Source organism: Ambystoma mexicanum, chromosome 7q, assembly GCF_040938575.1.
Source record: "Ambystoma mexicanum isolate Mex_15411 chromosome 7q, UKY_AmexF1_1, whole genome shotgun sequence".
NCBI classification, from domain to species: Eukaryota; Metazoa; Chordata; class Amphibia; order Caudata; family Ambystomatidae; genus Ambystoma; species Ambystoma mexicanum.
In genome coordinates this window covers 850279859-850307530 of record NC_090941.1, presented here as the reverse complement: position 1 = coordinate 850307530, position 27672 = coordinate 850279859, and the positions used below count along the sequence as shown (strand labels likewise).

The window sequence follows — 27672 nt, the reverse complement described above, 5'->3', positions numbered from 1 at the left end:
AGATATCCAGTTTGATGACTCATGCTTTCGAAGAAGGCTGGATTGATTTTGATGAGAAGATTTTTCTCACCAAGACGAATCCTACTACACCAGCTTTCTATATTCTGCCCAAAGTACATAAAGATAGCACAAAGCCTCCGGGTAGACCTATAGTGTGAGCCATCGACTCTATTTTAGAACCTTTATCTATCTATGTCGATTGGTCTTGAGACCTTTTGTACTCGAAATGAAATCTTGCATAAAGGACACTGCTAGCATGATCAAAATTGTAGAAAGCATTCACACTCCACCTGGAGATATCTTAGTCACCCTCGATGTGGTTTGCCTTTATACGAGCATTCCTCAATTAGAGTGTCTACATGTGCTGGAATACTATTTAAACCAGCGAAATATCTATACCAAAACAGTTCCAACTGCCTTTATCTTAGAATGTGCAAGGCTAGCACTTATGGAAAACTTCTCTCTATATGAGGGACTGTACTATAAACAAAAACATGGGACCAGTTTGGGTGCCACTTTTGCTCCGGATATTGCAAACCTATATATGGGCCATGTAGAAAGGAATTCCATCTACCATATAAATAACCCATATGAAACCAATATCTGAGCATGGCATCTTTATATTGATTGTTTTTTAATCTGGAGTGGTTCGATAACACACCTTCTAGAATTTCAAATATGGCTGAACCAACAGACTGCCAATATCAACTTCACCATCAATTATGATGCCAAGATAATGCCCTTTTTTAGACCTGGAAATTGTGAATTCAGAAAATGGACGACTGACAACTAAACTCTTTAGGAAACCAACCGACAAAAACACTCTTTTAGAGTATCAGTTACCACCCAGCAAGCCTAAAAGCCAATCTTTCTATAGGCCAATTCCTGAGAGTTTACAGAAATTGCACTCTTTTAGAAAACTATAAAACACACAGGAAATATCTTGAACGCCTAAAAGAGAGATGATAACCTAAAAAACAGATTAATATAGCCTATGAAAGGGCCAAGAATGGCAAAAGAAATACATGCCTCAATCCAACAGGCAAAACAAAAGTTGATAAAATTACATGTGTCAGTATTTTTAGTTCAATAAGCAATATGACTCTCAAGGAACTACGTAGTGGAAAACCGGCCCTGACAACAGCTGAGTAAGCAGGCTGATTTCTCCTAACGCAGGCGTCCGTTGTGAGACCGAGCATAATCGGAGTGAATAGGAAGATGTAAACCCTATTCCCTAAGTAGTGATGCCACGCGTAACATCCAATACGAGCACACTAAACAATGTATGCCGCTTATGATTGTAACAATGTAGAAGACCGGAACTGTAGATGCTATCGCCGCATATACTAAACAAATGTGAATGAGGGATATGTAACATTTCCTGTTCACCTTAAGCGAGCTAATGGCAATCTCTATATGTGATTTGCATTTAACAGTAACGAAAACGTCACGAATGCAAGCGGTTTTCCAAGTACTTGCCATTTGAACAAGGCAGCCATCAATCATGCTTTGAACAAGATAACGTCATCAACGCCAGAGTGTGAACTGTGGCTTCACTAAGACAGGTCAGTGCGTGATGATGATAATAAATGCCAAAAAAAATGCAAAGAACAGATATCGATGAGAATAACCACCTTTTGGTTATTCACAGGACACTCGAAGTCCAGTCTTTACAAATGGAAGCAAAGAATATAGGCAACAGTGTAATACAGCCTTAAAAGGAAGGAAGATGCCCCTTCCAGATAAAAAGAATTTGTGAAAAGCTCCAGTCCAACCAAGAGACACTGACCAGGTCAATGGGGTGTAGAAATGGGGATGAAAACCTCATAATATATGAACCATGCCATTTTAATTGTTTTAAATTTGCTAATGCACACATTTTTACTTGTTTATAGTAATCACAAGTTTTTGAACTATTGGGAAATATACAAATGTTACGTCAACAACCAAGAAATTACCTGTCCTGAAAAAGGCTATAGCCAAAGAGTTAGACACCAGGGATGGTGTCGATATGCGACTCCAGCCGAAATATATGTAGACGTCCATTAGACATATAAAAGAGATTTGTCTAGTTAAAATAGAGACTGTAATATCGGTCTCCCACAAGTTTTCCCTGTAAGAAAATGACTAAAAAACAACAGGAACGATGATGATATGTATACATCAGTGATTTGGCAACAAGCTTCTGTCATGTATTAACCCCACCTTGTTTTTGCCCTATATTGGGTGTGTGAGAAATGTAATTTATATTTTTGTATTATGTGCCTTGTGGAAAGCACCTAAAAACGAAATGTGTTTTTAGGAATATTGAAATTTTGTGCTAAATGAATGAACTTTGTTTTAACATATTCAAGACTTTGGCATGATCTCATATATATATGCCTGAATCTATGAAATAGATATTGCAGACTACACTTTACTGTCTGGCCATCATGGTGGATTGAGAGAGAGGTAATTGTGTTGCTGTTCTTTTTGTGTTTTGCATATACTGTCCCTTTGCAGCCCAATTCCCCTTTACCAAACAATTGGGAATTACCCACTTTGTATCCCACAGTGATCAGCAAGTTCTTCTCCTGTCCTCTACAGGCAAGCTCAATCCCACCCCTTTGTTTGGCTATGTCCCAACAAGGGGAAAGAAACGACTTACTGTGGAAGGTTGACACAATGATGTTATGCAGCAGAAATGGCTCAAACATTTCAGAGAACGGTGAGCAAAGTTTCTGCACCACACCTTTTCTTCTTCCTATAGTGCACTGCTCAGTCAGAAGCTGCTCCTTTATCCCTTTCCCCCAAGTCACATGGTATTCGGCCTTTAACCCTTTGTATGTTCAACTGACTTTAGGTGCTTGGTACAACATTTTTGTAATTTGTATCCAGTTGTCCTGCATTCAAAATCAAAACGTGCGAACTGCCTGAAATGTAGTGTTGACCCTGGGTATCTGTGACAGTATTGAAAGGGGGCAAATGATCAAACATGAAGGTTTTGGACATATGTGGGCCCTAGGTAAGTAATGTTTCAATTGTCAATGAATTCTTCACTATCGCACTAACACTGTAGAGATAAAATGGTGAAATATTGCTACAAAGGTTCCTTGGACTGTCTGAGAGAGTATTCTGAAAGGGAAAGTTAATATACCTAAAGGTCTTGAAGTTGCAGCACACAATGTGGGCCCTCGCTAGGCGTTTAGAGTGTTGTGATGTTATATGTTGAATTGAGTTTTTCACTAACCCTACAACCATCTAGGTAACTGTGAAGCAGCAGAAATGAAAAAAAAACTCTTTGAGTTGTGTTGAAATGCAGACTAGAACATTACATGCCTATCAGTACAATGTTACGGAAATGACTGCAAGCTAGGTGTGGATTGATATTTTATTTATTATTTTTTCTTTTTTTTTTTTTCTTCTCGGAACCCTACACACAGGCTTTAGGAAAATCCTTCTCTAACGGATACCAATATGAAGCCATGGCAAACTGAAAGCTGCAGGCAATGAGCGACGGAGAAGATGCCATCATTGAATTAATGAACTTTTCTTTCAATTATGTTGGCTTGTTGGGAGTGTAAAGGCTGATGAAATTTAAAAAATATGTGCACGCCTTCTCCTATACTTGCTGAATTAAACTGTGCATCAATAGGAATATGGATGAACACTTTTCCAAGATGGATACTCTTACAAATCGTCAGAAGTTGTCACGTCTCCCCTTCGGGAAACCCTCTCCATGAGGCCAGGGATGTGAGGCCGCTACACAATAGTCCCCCTGGGTGTGGTACTCAGCGGGTTGATCCCATGGGGTGGGAAACCGCCTATGGGACAAGGGGCGACATGTTGGGAGAAACGTAGTATAGTTCCCCTACACTTCAACCTCTCTCACCATGTTATCCTGCACAGGACACAATAATCCCACACACTTCCACGTATATCTGCAGAATAGACCATGTCACTTCCCCAAGAAACACTGAGACGAGGAAGAACGTTGAGTACAGGGATGACTGTAATACTGGGGCGAGGAAGAAGTGCAGAGTAATGTGGAATACTCCACTGAAACGGTACAAATGGACTAGTCAATATGTGTCGAGCAAATCTAAATGAAAATGGAAAATAAAAAGGGAAGAACGACTTTCTATAGAGACTCTTCCAGGAGAAAGCGGGAGATTCGAACTCCGCGTGAGCAGCTGGGATGCCGAGAGCCGGATGCTTGCCTGTCGGCAGAGGCACCACTAACCAGTCTGCTGTGGTCTGAAGATGGAGAGACTCGGACTCCTAGGCAACCAGCTGAACGAGAAGGCTGGAGCGCGTGGCCAGGCTGAGGCGTGTATCCCAGAGGCAGGGAATCTCTGCAGAGCCATCAGAGTCCTTGGAGCCAGCAGAAGCTGGCAGCGAAGCCAGGAGGCACCCGCAGACAACCAAAGCTCACCAGTAAGCCTTCCAAAGAGGTCGGGGAAGCCGGGACGGTTGGCGGAAGAACCGAAAGAAGGGAGGGTCACAAAAGAAGGGTCTGGGACCTGTGGCGAGTTACATGCCTCCAATGGGATCTTCATTGTCACAGTACCTGGGAGGCTGGTATACAAGGTGAACAGAATCCTAGGAGAAACAAGTGCGTGTCTGGAACCTGCAACCACAGAGCTAATCCAGCCATCCAAGGAGATCTTCATAGTCACAGCACTTTGTAGGCTAGTGTACCAGGTGGACATAATTGGAGAGGATCCAATCGGGAGTCTGTGACCCACACCCACAAATGTAATCGAGGCCTCCAACGAGATCTTCACAGTACCTGGCAGACTGATATACCAGGTGGACAGACAAGAATCCAGTGCAAGTCTGGGACCCACACGCACCACAGAAGTTAAGACCTCAACAAAATAACCCTATCCTGAGAAGTAGTAGCTCAAATGAAGCATCTAATGGCAAAGATGGAGAAGCACAATACCTCTTCTTACCTAACCTATCGACAGTCCCCTTAGAATCCTCTACTACTACTTTACCTCTCTGCAGCATTTGATCTTGTTGATCACAATGTCCTCTGCCACCACCTGACATCAACAGCCAAGTTCTCACCTAATGCCACCGCCTGGATCACATCCTTCTTACAAGTAAGGACCATGCAAGTCTTCTCCGACCTAGCCTCTGCCTAACCCACCATCATCCTATGCGGTGTGCCACAAGGGTCCTTCATCTCGCCCACCCCCTCCAATATTTTTATACAACCCCTCTTCCACATCTTGGACTCATTACGTATCTCCTACACTAATTACGCGGATGATACTCAAGTCCTCCTTCCACTAACAGGTGGCTACGTTTCTGATTCCAGAGCCCTCAATGCCATCTACATCATCATACAGGCCTGGATGGCTGTGAACGGGCTATGCCTGAACAGTGACAAGGCTGAGCTTCTCTTGATAGGATCCACTTAACCACCTAAGAATCTCAATACTCAATTCAGCCACTTTACCATTGATAACATCAAAATCCCAGTATCAGACTCCGTGAAAACCCTTGGGGTATACCTGGACTCAAAATTATCCATGACTAGTTAAGTCGATGCCATTGCCTCTGTTGCTGCATACCACGCCAAGCTCTTACACACAGCTTTCTTATCCAAGGACAACTGCATTACCATAGCAAGATCTATAATAGGGTGAAGACTCGACTACTGTAATGCCCTCTTCCTGGGCATGTTCACAAAAAACATGGAGAAGCTGCAGGTCATCCAAAACAGTGCTCTTCATGCAGCCATTGGCATCCCCAAAAGGGAACACATAACTGCCGCCAGAAAACTGGCGCACTGGCTTCAGATTAAAGAGCGCGTCCTCTTCAAAACCCTTGCCCTGACTCATAAATGTGTCCTCCAAGCTGCCTCCCCTACCTGTCCCAAAGAATACACTGGTCTACATCCACAAGACCGATCAGAACTCCTTACTCAAACATGCTCACAGTGCCCAAAATCAAGCAAGTCAGAGCAGGAGGCACCAATTTCCCCTACCTAGCAGCTCTGCAATGGAATGCCCTTCCACCACCCCTACGAGCTGAAAACTCACACATGGCCTTACGCAAAGCAGTCAAAACGTTACTCTTCGTTTAATTATCACTACTTACTACATCTATTACCATCTCCTGCCTGCAATATATATTGCTTGCCTATAATGTATGTATCCAACTTGTATTTTTATGATTTATGCAACTAAGCTCCTTGCAAGTAACAGTGCCTCGATGCCCAAGGGCTGTTTGCGCGCTATACAAATGTAAAAATAAATAAATAAGTAGTTGAAAGACAAGAGACGGGGACATTCTCTTGGCATTCGAAGAAGCCTCAGCCAGACCAAGAGAAGAGATTAATTTTCTCGATCCCTAGGGCTCGAAATTGGAACTTTATTTTCTTTTAATAACTTTGTATCCTGAGGGGCGTGGCTAACCTCCATGTGAAGCAGAAGTGTTTTGAAGCGGCTCCTACAGATCCGAACAAGATGTAAAGCAGATGACTTGAGGGAAAGGATCGGGAGCCCGAGAGTGCAGATTACTGAGTCAGGCGGCCATGACAACAAAGAATGCTGGCGGTGTATGATGCATACTCTGCATAACAAAAGGAAAATGGCAGCAGGAACTAATGGCCGGGCCGGAGCGGTAGAACAAAGACGGCTGGGCTGCTACAGACTGAGGCATGGGGACAGCGGTAACAAGCCCCACGAGAGACATATGTGGAAGTGCAGAGCTGGACACGTGAAGAACTAGCTGATTTTTCCCTCCCTAACTCCCCCAACAAGGCAGCCCAGCTGTACCAGAGGTGGCCGGCGGAAAGTGGAGCTGAGATACCCCCCTGGGGAGATGAAAGAGGTGAGCGGACACAGCAAGGATGGTTAGCCCGGCCCGGACAGCACCATGAGGGCACCACACTGTGCAGGTGGCCTGCTGGGATAACAGAAAAATGTACACCGCAAATACAAAAAGGCACGCAGCATCAGACAGGCGGAGGCTGGAAGCAGGCTGCGGTGCGCAGTACAGAAGAGCAGTTAATGGCCGCGGGCAGCCGCCGAGGCCTCAATACAACAGCACCCTAGCAACAGTAAGGACCGCGGGAGGAGGGGGCGACAAGGCACACCGCCTTCCACTCCCATAACAGGTGCAGTGAGATTTTAGCCCAACTGATGGGGAAGCTAGTCGCACAGCTTCCAAGTCATAAACACGGGGTAAGAGCCCGGCACGCACAATACTCCAAGGTCCAGGTGAAGAGGCTCATATCTGGCGGCGAAAAGCTAAACAGCGAAGGTAGGAGAAACTGAGGTGGACACAAGTTTAAGCCACAGCAGGGTCAAGCTGGCAAAGATATAGTTGCGCAACAGAGTTGAACTAAGGAGCAGTAGCCCTAGACTGGGGCCCAAGTATGGAGCAAACGGGTCAAGACAGGGAAGTGTCTGAGAACAGAAGCAGAAAAAGAGCACAGGAACCCTGGGCAACACCGATTAGAAGTGCACAGCGTGTAGGTAACCAAGAACAGTAAAGGGAGAGCCACGAAACACGCAGGATAACAAAAACAGGGGGAAGCAGATGACAATGAAAGCTTTCACAAAAGGCCAAGAAAGCCTTGCAGGAGACAGAGGAAATGGTCCGCCCCCTCCCCAGGAATGAAAGTTACAAGGTGGACAATGGGAATCAACAGATGTTAGAGGCCATAGCAGCACTCCAAGCAACACTGGAAACCAAAATAGATGCAGTGCACATAGATGTAGGCTTAATAAGACAAGCTGTGCGAGCATTGGCAGAGGTCACTGGGAAATTGGAAGAACAAGTACAAGCAAACATGACAGTGGGGGTGCAGATGGCAAAGGAGCTCCAAACCCGACAGCAGAAAGTGCAATTACTGGAGGAAAGGACAGAGGATGCCGAAGGACGAGCATGTCGGAACATCAGAATTGTGGGTTTGCCAGAAGTGATGTAGATAACCGACCCTACCAACTATGTTGAAAACCTATTGTTGCAAGAAATAGGTCCTTGAAAACTCACGCAGGGGTTCACCATATAGCACGCACATCGTTCTTTAGTTAGAAAGCCTCCACCTGGAGCCCCTCCCAGCCCATCATTGCAAAGGTCTTAAACCACAAAGACAGGGAGAAGATCCTAGCATTCTCCAGGACGGGGGACAACATACAAAGAGCCTCGGCCAAACTGTCAATATTCACGGAATACACATTCCAAGTCCAGAAAGGAGGAGCTCAATTTATAACCGTGAAGGAAAGACTAAGAAAAGCAGGACTGAAGTACATGCTAATATGTCCGGCAAAATTACAGATCCAACATAATGGCAAGGCGTTGTTTTTCAAAAATCCATCTGAGGCATAAGACTGGATGGATAGTGTGAAAATATCAGCCACAGAGGATGAGTGACAACAAACTAAGTGAGTGAAAGTCAGTGGTCCAAACGGGGTGAAGCTGAACTATACTTTAAAGGAATAGTAAGGTTAATCTACGTATCCAACGGTGGAGAAGCATAGGCAGGAAGAAACCTGGAACGCATACCAAAGACGCTGGCTAAAGAAGCGCAGAGAAACAATTTGTAGGAGGGACACACGCAAGGAGATCTCCTACAACCCCACACACACTCAGTTAGGGTACTGTTTAAAGTACCCACCCGTTGGGCACCAGACCCTAGTCTACGGACTGGGCTCACGAGGAGTGGAAGCCGGGAAGTCTAAGCATGCATAGCATAGCTGGACAGTTCAAGGTTGGGGAGGTTTTGTTTAACGGGGGCCGGGAGGGAGTTGTTGAAAGGGAAGGAAGGGACGCCTGATGCAGGATTATGTTGTCTTTACTCGCAAACAATCGTAACCCAAACCAAACTAATTGCAATAGGAAAAAAACAGTGATTGAATATGTCATGGCCGGAGACACGAGTAATGGCCTGGAATACCCAAGGCCTGAATTATGGCAAGAGGCAGAGAGTTATTACTTATTTGCGCAGACATAAGGTGGGAATTGCCCTTTTACAAGAGACCCATCTGATGAAGCACAGACAAGAAAAACTTGCTCAGAAGTGGGGCGGGGGTGGGGAGAGTAAAGGGCTCCACCTACTTGGCATACGCCAGAGGGGTACTCATCTGGGTTGCTCCAACAATCCCTCTAAAAGTCCTACACACCAAAGCGGATGATGATGGGAGAATGATAATTATATATGGCATGCTAGAGAACAGAGAAATATTTATAGTGAACACCCATGCACCAAACCATGATGCCACTATTTTTTTTCAAGTCCTTATATGCACGATTGGGGTCCCTATAGGGATGGGTTCAGTATATGGGGTTGAGACCTGAACTGTATGTTGAATCCCACAGTGGACCTGTCTGATGACAGGTTCAAGAGACCTGCCCCACCAGCTAAGGCGCTGAGCACCCTCCTACACCAATTCCGCCTGGTAGACATATAGAGGACCTTCCACACTGCTGACGGAATATTCCCACTAATCTGCTCCGCACAAAGTACATACGAGAGTAGATTATCTGTTCACGGAGGAGGAAAATAGGACAGAATTCGTAGAGGCCGAATATAAATCTAGAGTCCTGTCGGATCATGCCCCACTCGTGCCCAAATGGGTAGCCACCACCCCCAGGCCACCAATACCAACCAGGAGACTCGAAAGCGCATATAAGGAAAAGCACGGTAGAGTTTTTGAAAGTAAATGAAGGCAGGGTCGGGAAGGTGGGCACAATGTGGGAAGCGTATAAAGTGGGGATCAGAGGAGAAATGATGGCTACAGCAGTGGGGTTTGAAAAGCCATCACCTCTGAGTTAAACGAAACAGAAGCAAAACTTGCTAAGATGCAGAGGAAGACAGGGGTGGGAGAAGGAAGTATGGATGAGGAAATAGAACTGAGGCAAAAGTTCCTGACCCAATGGAATAGACTGGGCAAATTCAGTTATGCGCAGTACATGGAAAGGAGTCACACAGAGGGGGACAAACCTGGCAGATTATTGGCTTGGCTGTATGGGAGTAACAATGTGAAAACTCTACACTCAATCCAGATGGCAGAGGTAAACATAGTAAATACACAGGCAGGAGTGAATAAGGAGTTATTTATACAAGGACTCTCACATAGACTGAGAAGAGGAATTACAGGAAACATTAGACCTCGTTACCCTACCACGCTTAGATGACCAACAAATAGGCATGCTAGTGGAACTTATCATGGCAGAAGAAATATCCATAATAAGAATACTGCCCTCAGGTAAAACATTGGGTATGGATGGATTACCAAGGGAATATCATAAATAATACTTTGGCAACCTTACGCCAATCGTGGCAGGAGTATGCAATGAAGCATTTGAAACGGGGATGCTCCCAGACAGCATGAAATAGGCCTTTATAATCCCACTCCGAAATCCAACAAAAACACAGTAGAATGTGGGTCCTACCGACCCCTGTCCCTACTAAACCAGATGGCAAAATACTCACAGCAGTGCTGGCGGACAGGCTCAGAAGAGTGATATCAAAAATTACACACCAGCACCAAACAGAATATGTTCCGGAGAGGAACATCGCCTGGAATCTCAGGAGATTTCACCACGTGAAATGTAGCACTGAATGCAGAGACGAGCACTGCGCAGTGGCCTCACTAGATGTGACAATAGCATTTGACTTGGTGCACTGGGATTGGCTGTACGACACAATGCACCAAATGGGGTTTGGCCAACATTACATGAAATGGGTGAAATTGATATACACCAATCTCTTAGTGAGGGTCCGAACAGGCAGTGCATATTCTGATAAATGGGAGTTGCAAAAAGGCACTAGACAGGGTTGCCCACTGTCCCCAATGCTGTATGAAATACCAGTGGAACCTATTGCCGCATTCCTCAGACAGGAATACGAAGAGGCAGGTATAGTGATAGATGGAGTAAGACATGTGTCCATGTACGCAGATGACATGTTACTATATCTACAGAACCCAGAAGAAAATTTGCAGCATATATTGGTAGTACTAGATCATTTTAGCAAATTGTTGGGGATAGCAATAAATAAAAAGAAGTCCTGCCTATTGCACCTGTCAAAATTGGCGGCGAACAGCAAAACTTGGTTACCAGACCTGAGGTTGCCATGGTGCACGGACTCCTTTAGATACCTAGGATTAAACCTTTATCATGACCCCAAGCAAGAATATGCACATAATACAATTGAGGCAAAGGAAGGGCTGAGTAGATCGATGCAATTTTGGGGGAAACTGCCGCTGTCTGTGATGGGGCGGGCTGCCTTATTAAAAATGGTGGCACTTCCAAGACTAATGCACTGCTTCGGGAACATCCCCTACAACATAACGAGGAAATATTTAATGGAACTTGACCGAGAGTGTAGGAAGTTCCTATGCCGGGGGAAAGACAGAAGAGCACTCAACATGTTACAAAGACCTTATGAACATGGGGGGGGAGGGCTGAGGATTCCAAACTTCAAACTCTACTATTTGGCATGTTAGTTGCAATATGTAACAAACTGGTTGGCAGATGATGACCCCACAGTAGACACAGCTCTTTTGCAACTGGCAGTCAAACATTTACACCGGAGAGATCTGATATGGGCCGCCCCTCCAGCACTACAAGCCCAACCAAGGCTAGTGAAACTAGGTATACAAATATGGCAAAGGACCTATAAAACATTGGAAATTATAGACCCAATATCGCCGCAGATACCGCTTGCAGCAGTAATGACGGACGAGAGAGGACTAAGAGTTAGCATGCGTACACATTGGGAGGCCAGTGGGGTTGCCACAATTGGGGACCTCAGAGGTGAAAACAAACTGCTAGATTTTCAGGAGCTACAGTCAACCACACGCATAAATGGGGGACAACTCCTACTGCATGGGGACATTATACGCACAATAAAACGGAGATGGCCAATGGCCGGGGAAGACACAATAGAGTGTGCAGAACTAGGACACCCTATCGAGGCTGTATGATGTATTGATAGAGAGCCACTCTAAGGAGGAACTGAAATGCAGGGAGAGATGGGAGGAGGAACTGGGGAAATCGCTGGAGGACAAAGACTGGCGGAAAGTAGTCACTTACCATAAGAAGGGCTGTAGGAACGCCAGGTTGCAATTAATACAATTATGTCATTCAAAGAGCGTACTTGAAACCAGAGGATATATCCAAATTCAAGGGGGCAGGCAAGCAGCTTTGTCCGAAATGCAAAGGGGAAAATGTAGGCATGATACACATGTTCTGGGAATGTGGAATTATTCAAGAATTCTGGAGGCAAATTGCAAACTAAGTGGCCCAAGGGGGCATAAATCTAGATGTCCAAACCCCAGAAGCGTGCATGCTTGGGCTCTTCCGGAGGGGATCGAAAGAACAAGCAATGGTGAAGCTGAAAGACCTAATATGCGTACTAGCTAAACGCAGTATAGCCATGAACTGGCAATCACAAAGAGGGCCAAGTGTGGGAAAACGGTGGGAGGACCTGCGAAAATGGACTACAGCGGAAACAGGAGTGTGGGAAAAGGCGATGGGGCAGCAGAAGCTAGACCCAGGTCCGGATATACAGCAGTGGACTACACTCACAGTAACAATATTTAGCCAGGACAAGAGGGTAAATGGAATCAACATGAAGGAAGAAGCGAGAAGTAAAAAGGACTAAGACAAGAAGAGAATGGGATCGCATCTAGGCTGTGGGTGGTGTAAGGAGGGAGGATGAGGTTATAACTGCAACTAATGATAAGAATGCTAAAAAACTGTCTGTATATATGACCTTCAACTGTATAATAATTGAAAAAACGAATAAAAAGATTTTAAAAAAAAAACTTTTTATCCTTTGGAATGTGGGTTTGAACACTTTGGAACTTTTGACTCCTTAATTCACATGTTGTAAAAGAACCATAAACTGGGGAAGGGAGTCAGTCCCTCAGGCAATGGTTCCCTAACCCACAGGAAATGTGAATCGCTGTCCAGGAGAAGGGAGCCATTCTCCTGGACCAAGAACAGTAGAACAGTACTACCAGCTTTAATTAAAGTATAAGGGACGGAAATGGGTTTTGGACAGTGGACTATTTACTTTGGACAGACATCCTGCTTAGTACTGGGGAAAATTAGGTTTCTCCTTTTCTTTTTGATCAATACATGTTTATGCCAACCTACATGCCACTCCTGTGTCAACCTCCTCCTTCTGATCGCTTACAATACATATATGGTACTGTGATATTATGCAAATCAAATATTTTAAGAACCAAAATGCAATCCTGCAAATTCCATAACTTTTTGTAATTAAACAGCAATTCTTCAAATATCAAGTCTTTATTGTGATTATTGATTAGAAATAGACTGATGCAAAGGTCATATTTTAGTAATTGCAAACAATGTAAGGAAAACGCATATGAACACAATGTGTAATTTTCTTTTTTTTTTTTTTGCAGAATCCACCTGTTCTACAGTTGCTTTCCAAGAAGAAGTCCCTAGTCGGGGCTTCACATATTCTTTTGAAAGGAGCAGAGCGGTTGACCAAATCTGTTGCTGAAACTCAGGAAAACAAGCGGCAACGAGATTTCAACTCTGAGTTGTTGAGACTAAGACAGCACTGGAAGTTGAGAAAGGTTGGAGATAAGATCCTTGGGGATCTCAGCTATAGAAGTGCAGGTAAGTGGTGCGCTACTCACTGTTGACTGAAATGTATCCCGCTTCATTGCATCAAGACAGAGTTTTTTTATATTGCTGTATATCAAGGGCATTGGAAAGGTGATAATTGCACATTATGAATATCACTTGGGGCAGGTTTGTTTCTTTGTTAGTTTTATTCAAATCTAATGGCATTGCTATAGCTGGATAGTACACTCAAAGAATGACTGATAAGCCACACATTGAGAGTTCTAGTGTGATAGAAAATACCAAGAAGCATGTGAAAAGCGCAGTTGCGGGCAGTTATTGGTGACGAGAGGATCTTTGTTCACTTTTCCTTGGAAGAAGCTGGTGCGGATTGGTAGAGCTAGGAGGCGTGGTTCGGGACATAAAAGGCCACCGCTTTTTCGCATGAGCCAAGAGCATGAAAAGCGCAGTTGCAGGCAGTTGGGTAGAAGGTGAAGGATGGGAAAGGCCCCGACCGGTGAATAGGTTGCAGAGTCTGGTTGGGATGTCGCTACACGAGAGAACATTTTAGCCTCAAATTGAAAATCTCTGCATCCCCTTTTGATAAATCTCCAGAGCATATGAAGACTCTGGTGCCAGAGGGTGCAGGTAGTTATTTTGCTCCCCTCACATCCGGTTGTGATTCTAGTACTTTTGACTACACCTTGACTGCCACAACTATGAAGCAGAAAATTACGGACTTCTTTTCTTGGGGTCGTTTTGCCAGTGAGAGTGATGTACCGAGTGACATGGCTCTAGGCCCCTCCTCCCCTGCTAAGAGAAATTATCGGCGGGCCCTTGATTTGGGACTTGGACCGGGAAAGTTTTACGTGGGGAATTCCCAGCAGATCTCGAAGGCATAAAGCAGGGAGAAGGCTCAAACTCCCCAGTACCCGACTCGCTGTCTGCCACTCCAGTTCTGTTTAACAAACCCGCGAATGAAGAACAAAGTGAGTCTGTGCACTCCTCTGTTCTATTCAGCTCTATGGAATATTCCTATCATCCATTAAAAGAACCCAGTTCTACTTCATTGGCCTGACTTAAACTTTCTGCTGAATTTGTTAGTACAAGTTTTTGAACTTGTCCGGGACAAAGTTAAAGTCCATACATTACAAGTCGCGGACATAAAAAGCAATCTTGACCTTGTGGTATCCCAAACTCAGACACGCGAGGAAATCTGTGCTTCTAACCATTGGTATTCATTTCCAGTCTCCAGTTAGATCTTCAACCTCTTTGAATCGGTCGATAATTCAACCTATCATTCAATTATCTTCTGCCTGTTTTACGCTGCATGTAGAACCAGACGAGCCTTCTTTATAGTTACCACCGGAATACCGGCCAACTCGTAATGAGGCCCAGAGAATGGAAAAAAAACTGAAAATCACATCGAACCTCCTCGTTGAAATTAATTTGAACTTTGAAATCAACAAAAGGTTAAAGATGTGACCTTTTAAGCCCAAGATGGACAGGGGTAGCAACACAAATGGTCTGTCCCAATCTTCAAGACATGAATACAGAGTAAACCGAAGATTAAATCGTTATTCAGCAGTGGAGTAATTGCCGTTGTTAGTATGTGAACAGGAGGGGGTTTGAGGCTGGTAGTTCACCAAACCGCAGTGCAAGCCACCCGGCTTCTCTGATGGCTTCCCCCTTTTTTCCTGGTCTGTGAACACTTTTGTGGCTCCTCTGTGAAGGGGTTGCCTCATGTCTGAGTCCTTAATCACTTCTTATGCACTGATCAAATAGATACTGATTAGACGGCTCTCTTTGGTTGCATGGGCTCAGTCTTTGGTACTCTGCATCTCTTCCTCGTCTCAGTACAAAGTGGGTCGGCATTCCAGGAATTAAGAGTTCATCCTTGTCTTGGTTGGTATTGGGAAGGGGAACTCTATTTGGGGAGTTGATTTGCTTCCTCGTCTTCATACTAAATTGGTCAGTCTCCCAGATATTGTTAGAGTTCTTCTGTATCTTAACATTTTGAAGGTTACTTGGATCGTCCCTGCAGTTCCGCTTCTCAGTACTTCCCATACTGGAAGTATAATAGAAACACATGGGAACAGTGGGAAATGGTACTGGCATGGGTTTGTGAGGCAGGTGGGCCAGGGGGTTGTGGGGATATCATGTTCTCCCCAGGTGGTCATTTCATCTGGTAAGGGGCTTCTCTCCCCGTGAGATCCACCCGATGAGTCCCACCCCAGGGGGACTATCGGGTAGCAGCCTCGCCTCGCTGGCCTCATGAGAAGGGTCTCCCCCGAGGGGGCGATAAGTGACGACATCCGGGGATTCACCACAGTTCCCTCAAAGTTCCCTCAAAGGAATGAAAAATTCAAAGCCATTTGGAAAGCCAAACAATCGCACAAAAATAAAGTGAAGTCTTTGCAATGTAGTTTACATCGGATGGAAGGAGAAATTATGTTCATTTGCGTTGTTACTAAATCCGAAACTACTGGAAGGTGATGAATAGTGTAGCTAATTATCAATCCTTTGTTCAGTCCAATTGGATCGCCCATTAGACAAAGTTATATGCAGTACCCAAAGAAAATGTTCTGAACACACCTGATCTGGAGGATCCAGGATGGTTCCTTAATTTTGACCAAGAAGATGTCGAGATTTTGATTAAAAAAATAGCAGTAAATCAGGCACCCTGGACCAAATGGGCTCTGTAATTTTGTTTAACGATGCCCCAAATTGTGGGAAAAATTATTGCTTGACTTATTTAAAGCTATTTTAGTATCTAAACTTGTGTGGACTGATCATCACCTCCTATCCCTAAAAATCAATGTCAACAACTCAGAGCCAAAGAAGCCCCCTATTGCACCTCCTTGACTGACTAGGAACTAAAGTAACATTACAGCTGAGGCGATAATACCATTGGTGGTCCCCATACTCAATGCACTTCCTGCCACAAAGAACCTGAAACTTTTGGTTAACACCTACAATGAGTCCATGACCCAAAGCCATAGACACCATTGCCCCGCGAAAACTGCGCAAAGGAAAACCCACAGCACATATTAACTCCTGGTTCACCCCTGAATTAAACTACTACGTACAGAAAAAAGTAAACCTGAGACACTCTGGAAAATGACCCCCTCTACTGTAAATAAAGTTAACCTAACCAACATCACTGCTACACATAAGTGAGATAATCCGCACCAAAAAAGAAACTTTCAATGCCAGAATAAACCTGGCAGGATCCAGCACTAGAGAATTATTTAACATCTTAAAGGAATTAGAAAACCCTAATCCACCTGTTGATACCTGACCAAGGACAAACCTTGGTGCACCAGCATTCAAAATGCTCTCTCCAACAAAATCACAGGGCTCCAGGCCAAAATAGCTGACAAACGGAACCAACTTACCCCCAGCGATCTCACTAGTCCAATCATGCCATCGACCGCACACCTTAACTCAGGTTTCAAATTCAACAATGTATCCATACCTGATGTACAAAAAATCATAGCATCACTGAAACCATAAAAGATGCAGCCAGAGATTTATCTCCTTTTATCACCAAACTTCTAAACTCTTCATTCGCCAGTAACTCAGTCCCAAGTAAACTGAAACAATCTTGGGTTATCCCATTACTCAAGAAACAAACACTAGATCTGTATATACCCACAAATTATAGACCAATCACCACAGTGCCTTTCTTACTGAAAATATTAGATAGTCTTGAATTTGCAAGTATGCAACTCTATCTAGAGACAAACCAACTATTAGGAATCCGTCAATCTGGCTTTAGACCCCAACATGGAACGGAAACTGCCCTTGTTGACCTTAAAAGTCAGATCGGCTAACTAAAAGACAAAGGTAGAGTTGCCATCATACTTCTCTTAGACTTATCGGCAGCCTTTGATCTGGTTGACCATAAAATCCCATGCGACACTTGTTATCGGCAGCACACTTCTCCAACTCTGCTGTCGCGTGGATCCAATCCTTCCTCGCAAATAGAACCATGCGTGTTTTCTCACCCACAGCTGCGGCTGACCCGATCCCCATCACCTGCGATGTCCCACAAGGCTCCTGTGTATCGCCCACTTTGTACAATCTTTACAAAGCCCCTATTCGACAAACTGGACCATCTGGGTGTCACCTACACCAACTATGCAGATGACACCCAGATACTCCTAACACTATCTGGCATCGACGACTCTGATGTTTGCCGGATTAACAAAGTCTAAATTATCATTCAGGCATGGATGGCCACAGATGGCCTCTGCCTGAATGTTAAGACTGAGCTACTCACCCAACAACCTGCTGAAACTTAGTCCCTACTACAGTAGCATCCTCATTGTAAAAACATACCTATTGCCAAAGACGTAAAAACCTTTGGCTTCTACCTCGATGCCAATACCAATCTAACCAAACAAGTAAATATGACTGCCCCAGCTACACTGGCAAGCTGAACAGGGCTTGCAGACCCCTACTGTCTTCCAATAGCTGCCTTATACTGGCCAGAGCACGTATACAGTCCAAACTGGACTACTGCAATGGCCTGTACTTGGGCGCCAACAAATTCATAATTAATAAATTGCAGGTTTTGCAAAATAATGCACTCAGAGCTGCATTAAAGATACCTAGAAGAGAGCACATTTCTGCAACCAGAAAGTTGTGCAAATTGCTCTTCATACAAGAAAAAATTGACTTAAAAACCATCTGCCTCACCTACAAAGCTTTGAACCCCCAAGCTCCACCATATCTCATGGACACATTTACTCTGAAATCGTCAGCCAGAATTACTAGATCTACTAAAACATCTGGCTTGGTGGTGCCCAGGTATATCCTAAAAAGAGCTGGAGGAGCCAGTTTCCTGGTTCTAGCCTCCCAATTTTGGAACACACTTCCACAGGACATCAAAACTATTCCAACCTTTCAAATATTTAGAAGTCGCATCATCACATGGTTACTGAATAAAAACAAACATTACTTACCTTACACTTGACATCACCCTGTACTCCCATTCCCTTAACTGTATATATTATTCTCCTTGCTTTGTATTTCACACCTTTCTATGCCCCCACATACCTTTTTGCCTTTCCATTTGCTATCTAAATGTTTTACCTGTAATCTGTCTGTATAAACTCTATAAAGTGCATAAACTGTATAAACTGCATCTTGTAACCATTACCTTCACCTCAAGCGCCCAGATACCCCTTGGTCAGGCACGCTATATAAATAAATAAACAAACAAACTGATCCCTGTGTCTTGGAGGCTATAACAAATGATCCCAAATTTTAATTTATTTAATTGTATTTTATTTGTTTTACATTTATTTTAATTTCTTAAAAAGCGTAACGGAATGACCCTATGAATTAAAGGCCGATTGCCCATCTCAGTGCAGACTTTCGCTTCCCTTGTATTGAAACATTTTAAACGTGGACATCAGAATTATATTCTGCGTTGTAATCAAGTAGGCTTTACAGCGGTGTAAGGGTGTGGAAGTAAGAGATCGACAAAAGGGTGGCATGTTTATTGCTACAAAATCTTTTTTTTTTTTTTAAATGTATAACACTTTTGATTATTTTTGGTAACATTACAATAAACAAAACATTGGGTAGTGGCAGCATTGGTTCCTCAATCATGTATACACGGGAATCATGTGTGACATTGTATAAGTTAACCATAAAGGCATAGGCTGCTGCGGCTGTTCTGAGGTGTGAAGCCTCCCCCAACCATCACACGTTAGTCACTCCCTCCCAAGCGCCCCACACCTTTTGAAAAGTTTGTGGGCAGCCTCTGGCCTTCTAAATATGTAGTTCAAGAGACATCCACCTGTCCATTTCCGCCGTTCATTGTCCGAGTCTTGTGCGGTTTGCAGACCCCCACGTTGTTGCAATAATTTTTTGACAGGCCTAGTGCGGTGGACAGGAACACCTTTTCATGTATTGTGAACCCCGTCTCCCCCAGATACCAAGTGTAACAAGTTTAGTAACACAAGGGACATCTGATCGCATCACTGCCAACAGTCTTTGAATATATTTCCCCCAGAATACTTGTATCTGGGCACATTGCCACAGGGTGTGGAAAAGAGTACCCCCACTCCTCCCACACTTCAAGCAGTCATCTTGGTTTATCACCCCCCATAGCCCAGTGATGTAGGTGAGTAATATAGCCTGTGGAATATTTTATATTGAATCAAGCATAATCTGGCAGCCATTCCAATCTCTCTTGGGAACATAATGGCTTCGACCCATTCTTCTGACCTGATATCCCCACCTCTCCCTCCCATCTGCCTCTGAGCCAGGACAGTTCCGGAGATCCAAAGGCTGTTAGTACCTGGTATATGTTCGATGTGACCTTTGTGGGTATGCGTGCGGGGAAGAAGTTTGCCTCTGTGGGCGAGCAAGTGGGTATCTCATCTAGAGCAGGGAACTGAGACCTTATTGCGTGTATTTATAGTAGTCTCTCCGCGGCACACCGAATGTGTCTTGCATTTTCGTGAAGGGGATGAGTGCCTCATCTTGAACCATGTCCCAGAGGTTTTTCCACCCCCAGTTCTTCCCATTGTCCGAAGTGTCCCATTTTCCTGAGTTTTGGGAGGAATCTATTGTTCCATAGAGGCTGTTCAAATATGGGCTTCTTGAACCACCTTATGTCCTGGTCTGCTTCACCCCACACTTGCCTAGGGTGCTTAACTAGCCAAGGGAGGGACGCATCCGTGGCCTAACCCCGTAAAGTATCTGTTCAGCCAAACACCCCCCCATCCATCCCCTCCGTATTTCCACGTGCGGAAGCCCTGGGTCTCTGTGCAGCCAGTCATTTACTGTGCCGATTTGCTTCACCCAATAATACCATTGCAGGCAGGGAATTCCCAGACCCCCCCTCCCACACTGAGCGCTGGAGTGTCCTAAGAGCGATACGCGGTTGCTTCCCTCCCCAAGGCAGCCCCCTTAAGGAGTTCTCGATTGTTGCGAAAGATGGATTTGGGTATTGCCCTAGGAGCGTTCTGTAGCACACGTAGGAATCTAGGGAGAGCCAACATTTTAAAGAGCGCTGCTTTGCCCATCAATGACAACAGGAGTGTTTGACAGTGCGTCACATCGGATGTGAACTGATACATCAGTGGGATGAGATTGAGTCAGAGGTATTCTTCTGGTTCGGGGGGCCCAAATGTATGCCCAAATATCTGAACCCTGAGGCATCAAGTTATTCTAAGAAAACCCAACAACCCCTGCCAGGGGCTATTTGGGTGCAGTCCTGGCGCCATAGGCGCCAGGCTCATAGATTAAAACTCACCTGATGCAGACCATGCTGCAAGAGCTCAAAGCCAAAAGAGGCTTGGAAGGGACTACTTTACCTAGGGACTATTTTTTTTATTCGGATGGGGCTGGGGAGGAATACTTACCTGGGACTACATTGGAGGCTATTTAAACCACACCCGAAGAGCAGCACACGCTTTGGGTTATTCTGCATCCAGCAGCGTAACGCTCACTGTGCCTGCAAGACTGCATCCAGTCTTCTGCCACGCCCGCCTCGAGTCTGGAGCTCCTAAAAAAAGGAGAAAGAAGGAGAAAAGGTTAGAACAAGAGCCATACCTTTTATCCTTACCTGAATTTCTGATCCATCGCGCCTTCGAGCTGGAAGAAAGAAATTATTAGCTATCACTAGCCTCGCAGCATCTTCACATTCCACCGCATCCTTCTGCATGTTCCCGCCGCACTCCGGCACCTAAGGGGAAGACAAGAACAGCAAGGTGAGCCAAGGGAATACACAGAGGCAGCATAGCTACCCCCCATAGACTTACCTGATTTTACCACCGGGGGTACTATTCCTCTTCATGGGTCGGCACAGCTTCCACTTTATCCTCGCCGAACCCCGGCCCCTAAGGGGAAAACACAAGGACAGCAAGGTGAAACAAAGGGACAAACAAGGGGAAACCTCCTCACCACAATAGACTTACCTGGTTTTACCGCCGGAGGCATTATTCCCCGAGACTTCATACTTTCTCTCAGCGCCGGAATAAGGGAGAAAGCAACAGGTTACATATTGACACTATTTTATCGAACTGTGTTGGATAATACAAATCCTTACCTGAATATTACCGGTTGCCACGAGGAACTCTTCGCTACGGTCAAGCTGCAACCTGCAAGGAATCGGACAAGAGTGAAAGTCAGACATTTGAACTCTTACGAACTGCATACTTACGGCGTCTTGCCGGGAATCTGAGTCAATATTGTTCTGGAACTCACCAATTCCTTCGAGCCATTGAAGCAACTGATTATCTACGCACCCCTGTGCTCAATGCAGGATGGAGAGCTCATCTTTCCAACCCATCAGGTGAGACTATAAGAGGGGACATCAAAGGTGATCAGTGGGGAGAACGGGGGTGTTTGGCTTGGAGGTCGTTCAACAATTCAAGTGTTAGAGGGGACAGAGCATATACGGCCATCACCCCCACGTAGTACCCTACAGCTCTCCTTTGATTGATACGTTTCTGCCCCGGGGGTCTGTTCTGACTTCTTTAATATGGATGGAATCCTCTTGTGAATTAATATCAGCACCCCTCTATCTCCCCTTGAGAAGCCCACATGATATGACTTGGTGTAATTTGTCTTCTTGAACATTTTAGACTCGCTCCCCTTCAGATGGTTTTCTATGAGGAGCGCTACGTCCGGGGTGTGTCTATTCAGATACTGAAGTACCAGGTGCCGTTTTATGCTGGAGCCCAATCTGTTAACATTCCTCGTCAACAATGAGATTTTTCCATCAGCTATCATCCCGCCAGAAAACTAATTGGGCATCCAGTCTGGGGTTCTTCCACCAGCTCTGATCCATGTCAATTTCCTTGATACATCATCCCTTTTTAAGCAACCAATCTTCCCAGTGCTTAACCATTATCCAGATGTAGCTTACCCCTGCAGGATCTCCTCCTTAGCTTTTTCCGACTGTTGCCAGCCCTGCAAGTGGTTTAGCTCCTTCTCGGATCCCCATACCGCTGCAGGATCTCTTCCGCAACACCAATCCCCCCCTCCTACCCACTGAATTTGGGCCCCAGGCCCACCCGAGCACTACCCGTGGCAATGGGACGCGATCATGCTGTGATCATGGCGACCGCGTTTATATTTGTGTTCACAGGCGTTTGGGCTGTTTGGGCTCAGGAAAGTGGGGAAAGAAAGAAGGGTTGTTTTGGGGGTTGAGGTTTGGCGGGTACCGGGGAAAGAAACTCAGCCCGACATAGGCGATTACTGCCCTCATGGGGAAAGTGTGGAGGGAAGTTTCCTGGGTTGGCAGCTGCCTGGTTGGGTTCTCTTTTCCCCCCCCAACCCTCTCTTTGGGCTGGAGGAGTCCACACATAGCCCAGGCTGGGTCTGTTGCCCTTGTAACGGGGGCTGATGTAGTCCGGGGAGTTGGGGGGGGTCCCATTTGTGGGGTTACCTCCCTGACTCCCTGTTTGGGATTGGCCCGAGGGCCTTCTGGGTCTTGGGTTAGTAGGATTCTACGCAGGAAGGTTTTTAGGCCCCCCCCATCTCCAGATCCAAAATGGGGGCAACCTTCACCTCCGCCACCTTAGCAGCAGCAGGGGGGTGTTGGTTGGTTTTGGGTTTTTATTAGCACTTTTACTTTCTACTGGTTACTGTACTTTGTAAATGTGAGTTGCTTGTTCAATGACCCAGTCTGGTGATCTTTTCTCATGAAAGTCCCTCACCGGCTGGGTCATAATGTATTTAGGGGAGTGCATGAAAGAAGGTATTGACAAACTCTCTGCTGTCTGTGCGCACCCTTCTGGTGGTCTGCGCAAAGGCATGTTTCAGCTCTTGGACAAATTCTTGTGGGGCCTGGTCTTCCCCACATTGCAGGTTGTAGGCTGCCTTGCGGGCCTCTTGAGGATTTCTATGGATTGAAAAGTGCTTTAAAATGGCCGCCCTATATGTGGACCATCTTAAGTGGTTCTGATCTCCAGCCCCGCAAAGAAGCTGGAGTACTTAGATGAAAATGTCCACTTTACAAACTGAATACAACTTTGGCTGTCCTTCAGGTGGAAAATCTCCATTTGCTCAAACAGCTCAAGGTGCTCCCAAACGGAATATTTGGCATTTTTATGGTAGGGCGTGATGACGCTCCTAATATCCTTGATTTGCTTCAGGGGATCTTTCAGTAAAGCTCTCAACTTTGTTGGCCTTTTTAGTTTTGGTTACCCTTGTCCACTCATCCTCTGACTCAGAGGTGCTGCTACCTGAGGTGGCTGACTGATCCTCTAGGCTCTCTCTGATTCTGCAAGCTTGGGAATGGCTGGCAGAATGTGGGGGCCTAGTCTCTTGAGACCTGTGATGCTCAGAAGAGTCTTCTGACTCTCCCTTGCTCCCAGGATTGGCTGAGTTTCGCCCCCTCCCACCCCCCCCCCCACTGTCCTAGCTGGGAAGAGGTTTTTAGATTGTTCTTAGTGGGCCTATTTTCATGGAATTGCCCACCAAATGTGACTGACTGATGTCTAGGCTGCTTAATGGATGGAATGTTCAAGGTTAATGCATTTGAAGTGCTGTCCATAATAAAAGCTTTTTGGTGTTAAATAGATGTTCTTCTTTACTTTTGTTCATGAGCCTGGCGCCAAAGGCGCCAGGACCATGTCCACCCAGGTCTCCTGTGCATGCGACCCCCTGCATGCCTGTGCCCCTGATATCATGACCATGACACCTGGTTGGAGTGGTGCATGGGGTAGAGAGGAGGTAGGAAGGAGGAGGAAGAGGGGTGGTAGGGGGTCTGGGGAGTGGCCACAGTCTGTGATGTAAACTGAGTTGGAGTGCATGCTTACATAGGGCCGAGACTGCTTACCTTGTGGTGGTTCTTGTAGTTGGTGGGAACTAGGAGGCAGCTGTACCAGGGTCCATGGGTTGAAAGCTGAGAGCAGGTTTTCAGAGTGTAGATGGAGATGGAACTGAGGCACTCTAGTAGCGAGTTGCTTGGCGGGTGGGCAGGACAAAGGCAGCTAGGTGAAAGGATTCTGCCCAGCCATGGCCGGTCAGGTCCAGACAGGTGACACATGCCTTTCTAGTGGGCCTTCGTAGGGGGCTGGCTTTGCCTGCCGGCTCCCGACGTCTGACTCCATATGCTGGTGGGGGAGCCAATCCGCCATTGGCGGAGGCGGGCCAAAGGGACTGCAACTCGGAAGCTGGGAGGCAGGGGTGGTGGCGGACATGTTAGACAGGAGCTGGTGCTCCAAGCAACGTACAGGACGCCCAGCTTGGCTTACCTTGTCTTTTGCATCTTGAGCGAAACAGTGTGGAAATGGGCACAGAGCGTGTGCTGCTGCTGGATCACACACTTTGTTACTTTGACAGGTCTATCTGTTAAGGCTGGGGGCGGTGCCCCATTGCACAACTTTTTGTTGACCTTTATTGCAGGCTGTCATTGCAGTTGCGGTAGGGGGCACATGAGACCCCATTTATCCAAAATGGTGGTCTTACTTTCTAAGCCCTGAACATGATGACATGCCCTTTTTGAGTGGGGGAGGATTCTCTTGACCCTTTGTCTTCGCCATGTTTCCCAAGGAAAGTCTGCAAAGGGTCTCTGAGCGACTGGCAGGACAGGAAGTGTCGGAGGTGACAGAAACGCCTTTGTCCTGTTGTGTTCCTGACCGAAACCTGTTCACACTGGGAGGCTGGCTGTCCACATTGGACATCCATCCCCGAGTTTGAATGGTGCATGGGACATGATTGATGGACTCAGACGGTGTTCCTCAATAAATGCTAAGGTCCTGGAGCTGAATCTCCGACTCAACTACTGGAACAGAAGATTCTGAAGAAGGACAAAGCAAGATGCCGCCAGCAACTTCCAACAACCCCCAGAGCCTGTTGAGTAACTTCTGCTGTCCTGACCTCCGTCTTGTAAGCGACAGGGAAGATCCGAAGAAGATGACTTCCTCCCATGTACTGGTGGGGGAAACCAGTCCCAAGACTAACTACATTTTGCGCCATCCTTGGAAGAGCTGCTACCTCCATGTCCTGCAAACTCCCGATACCGGGGTCCTGTGCTGCTCCTTTGTGCATCGTCTCCAGAAGCGCAATGATGTCGCATGCAACTTCGAGGGCATACTACTAGACCTGTATCTATTCGAACTGGCTCCTGTAAGTCCCCTCACCAGAGGCGGGGACCGAGAAACTGAGAAGAGTTGACTGCTGTGACAACTATCGCTCCTCTAAGCCTGAAAAAGGCAGCAACAAGCCAGAACTGCAAAGATCCTTTGCTGGGCATCCGTCTACACGAGAGTTGTTGCCAGATCCACCAAAGCCCCCTTCTCCTGTCGCCAAGACCGAGAAACCTGTATCAGGGTCTGCTGTTGCCTCACCTCTGGAACCATACTTACCTGAACTTTAAATTACAACAATGTGCCTTAGTGTAAATACAGTTCTGTGTACCTACTACAGCTCTCATCCGTCCTTAGACTAAGCCTGGCTGCTCGTCCATTGCAAAACAAGAGGTGATGGCTTGAAGGTCTGGAATTAATCCTAACCTCTGGTATTGCTCTGGGCAGCCCTCCAGACCATCGTTCTTCTCCTGCCAAGCCATTACAGAAGGGTAAAGACCATAGCTCCAGAAACACCTGTCTACAGGCGCGTTATAAATGCCAAATCACATCTTCTTATCATATATGCAAATCAGACTTGGTCCCACCCCAAAAGGGGCGGTCCAGTCTGAACTGCTTGGTCACATCCCTTCTGCACAAGACCACAAACATTCCCCATGTGTTTCCATGCAGAGTGGACCTGGCCCAGCAGTTCGGGCTGGGCTGCTACCAATGGTGGCAGTACCCGACTGATTTGCATATGGCTGGACCCCTTTTTTACAATGACGCAGATGGGCTAAATAACGGTGGTGTGGCAGGTTGCCCAGAGTATTGCCAGTGGTTCAGATTTATTCAAAATCTTCCACTCCTCACTATTTTGTTGGTAGTTCGTCTCCCTATGTGAGAGAGAGTATGCCCAGACGTGTCTCTTGCTTGCTGCGCCGTAGAGAACCAAGCTGCACCTCACTGAGGAGGCCCAACAAGGCCGAAACATGTCTGGGGTTTGTTTGTGTTTCCATGCAGAGTGGATCTGGCCTAGCAGTTCGGGCTGGGCTGCTACCATCGGTGGCAGTACCTGACTGATTTGCATATGATTGGACCCCATTTGCAATGGCACAGATGGGCTAAAAAACTGTGGTTTGGAAGGTTGGCCAGCGCATTGCCAGTGGTTCAGATGCATTCAAAACCTTCCACCCATCACTTTTTTGTTTGTTGGTCGTCCATTGCTACCATACCTTTTGGGTAGTTCATGCCATGCCTAAAAAGTGTAACCCTGTTCACCGAAGGTGGGCTTTACTAAGTTTTGTCACAGACAGCAACCTTTGTGAAACCCCCCTAACACTAGGCAACCTATGCAGCAATGTCTCCACCATTATTTGTTTTCTTTTGATGTAGTCCGTGGGTCTGTTCTGTTCTGTTGCGGATCATGTGGTATGGTTATTGTCCAGATCCAAACCTGATTGGTTAAGCAACTGTAACATATTTTTAGCAAGTAGCATACTATCCTCCTTCACCCCATCGGCACAGACAAAAACAGAAAAATGAATAGAAATGCACTTAACAGAAAATAAGTAACACAGGAGCCTGCCTCCTACTTGTTAGGCAGAATTGCATACAGTACCCTCTGGGAACACCACACACAATTAGGACTACAGGTGTAAGCAAAAAACAACCTTTGGTTTAAGTCTGTACCACACACTTTTTGGTAGCGAGCTGAGCAGCCAGGTTTATCCCAAGAGGGAATGTCAGCAGTAGTTGAAGTTACACAGAAGTATCACAATCGCAGTGGTTCATTCAAGTAGACACTTACACTCAAGGTTTCTTGGAAAAAATACGTCTATTTATTTACACAACCATTTAGAAAACATCCACTAGTAGAAATCAACTTAATCTGAAACATCAATGCACTACAGTAACAAACTCTTAAGTTGTAGGGACAGTATGCGCTCCCCTGAAAAAGGAGCCAAATGGCACTTCAGTTACTTTCAATGGGAATAGAAAGACATAAGTTTTTACAATGGATTAGAAAACACTTCTGTTAGGCAATGCAAAGGTTCAGTGTACCCCAGGACCCCAGGAG

General features: G+C 45.8%; 1 protein-coding gene across 1 annotated transcript in view; it reads left to right on the top strand.

The window, feature by feature from the left end:
• The window catches only part of MED17 (mediator complex subunit 17), a 263493-nt gene that overhangs the window by 96263 nt on the left and 139558 nt on the right, over positions 1-27672 (top strand). Inside the window, exon 3 of the mRNA XM_069639284.1 lies at positions 13386-13605. Within this exon, the coding sequence (XP_069495385.1) occupies positions 13386-13605 (220 nt within the window). The remainder of the gene's footprint in view (positions 1-13385; positions 13606-27672) is intronic.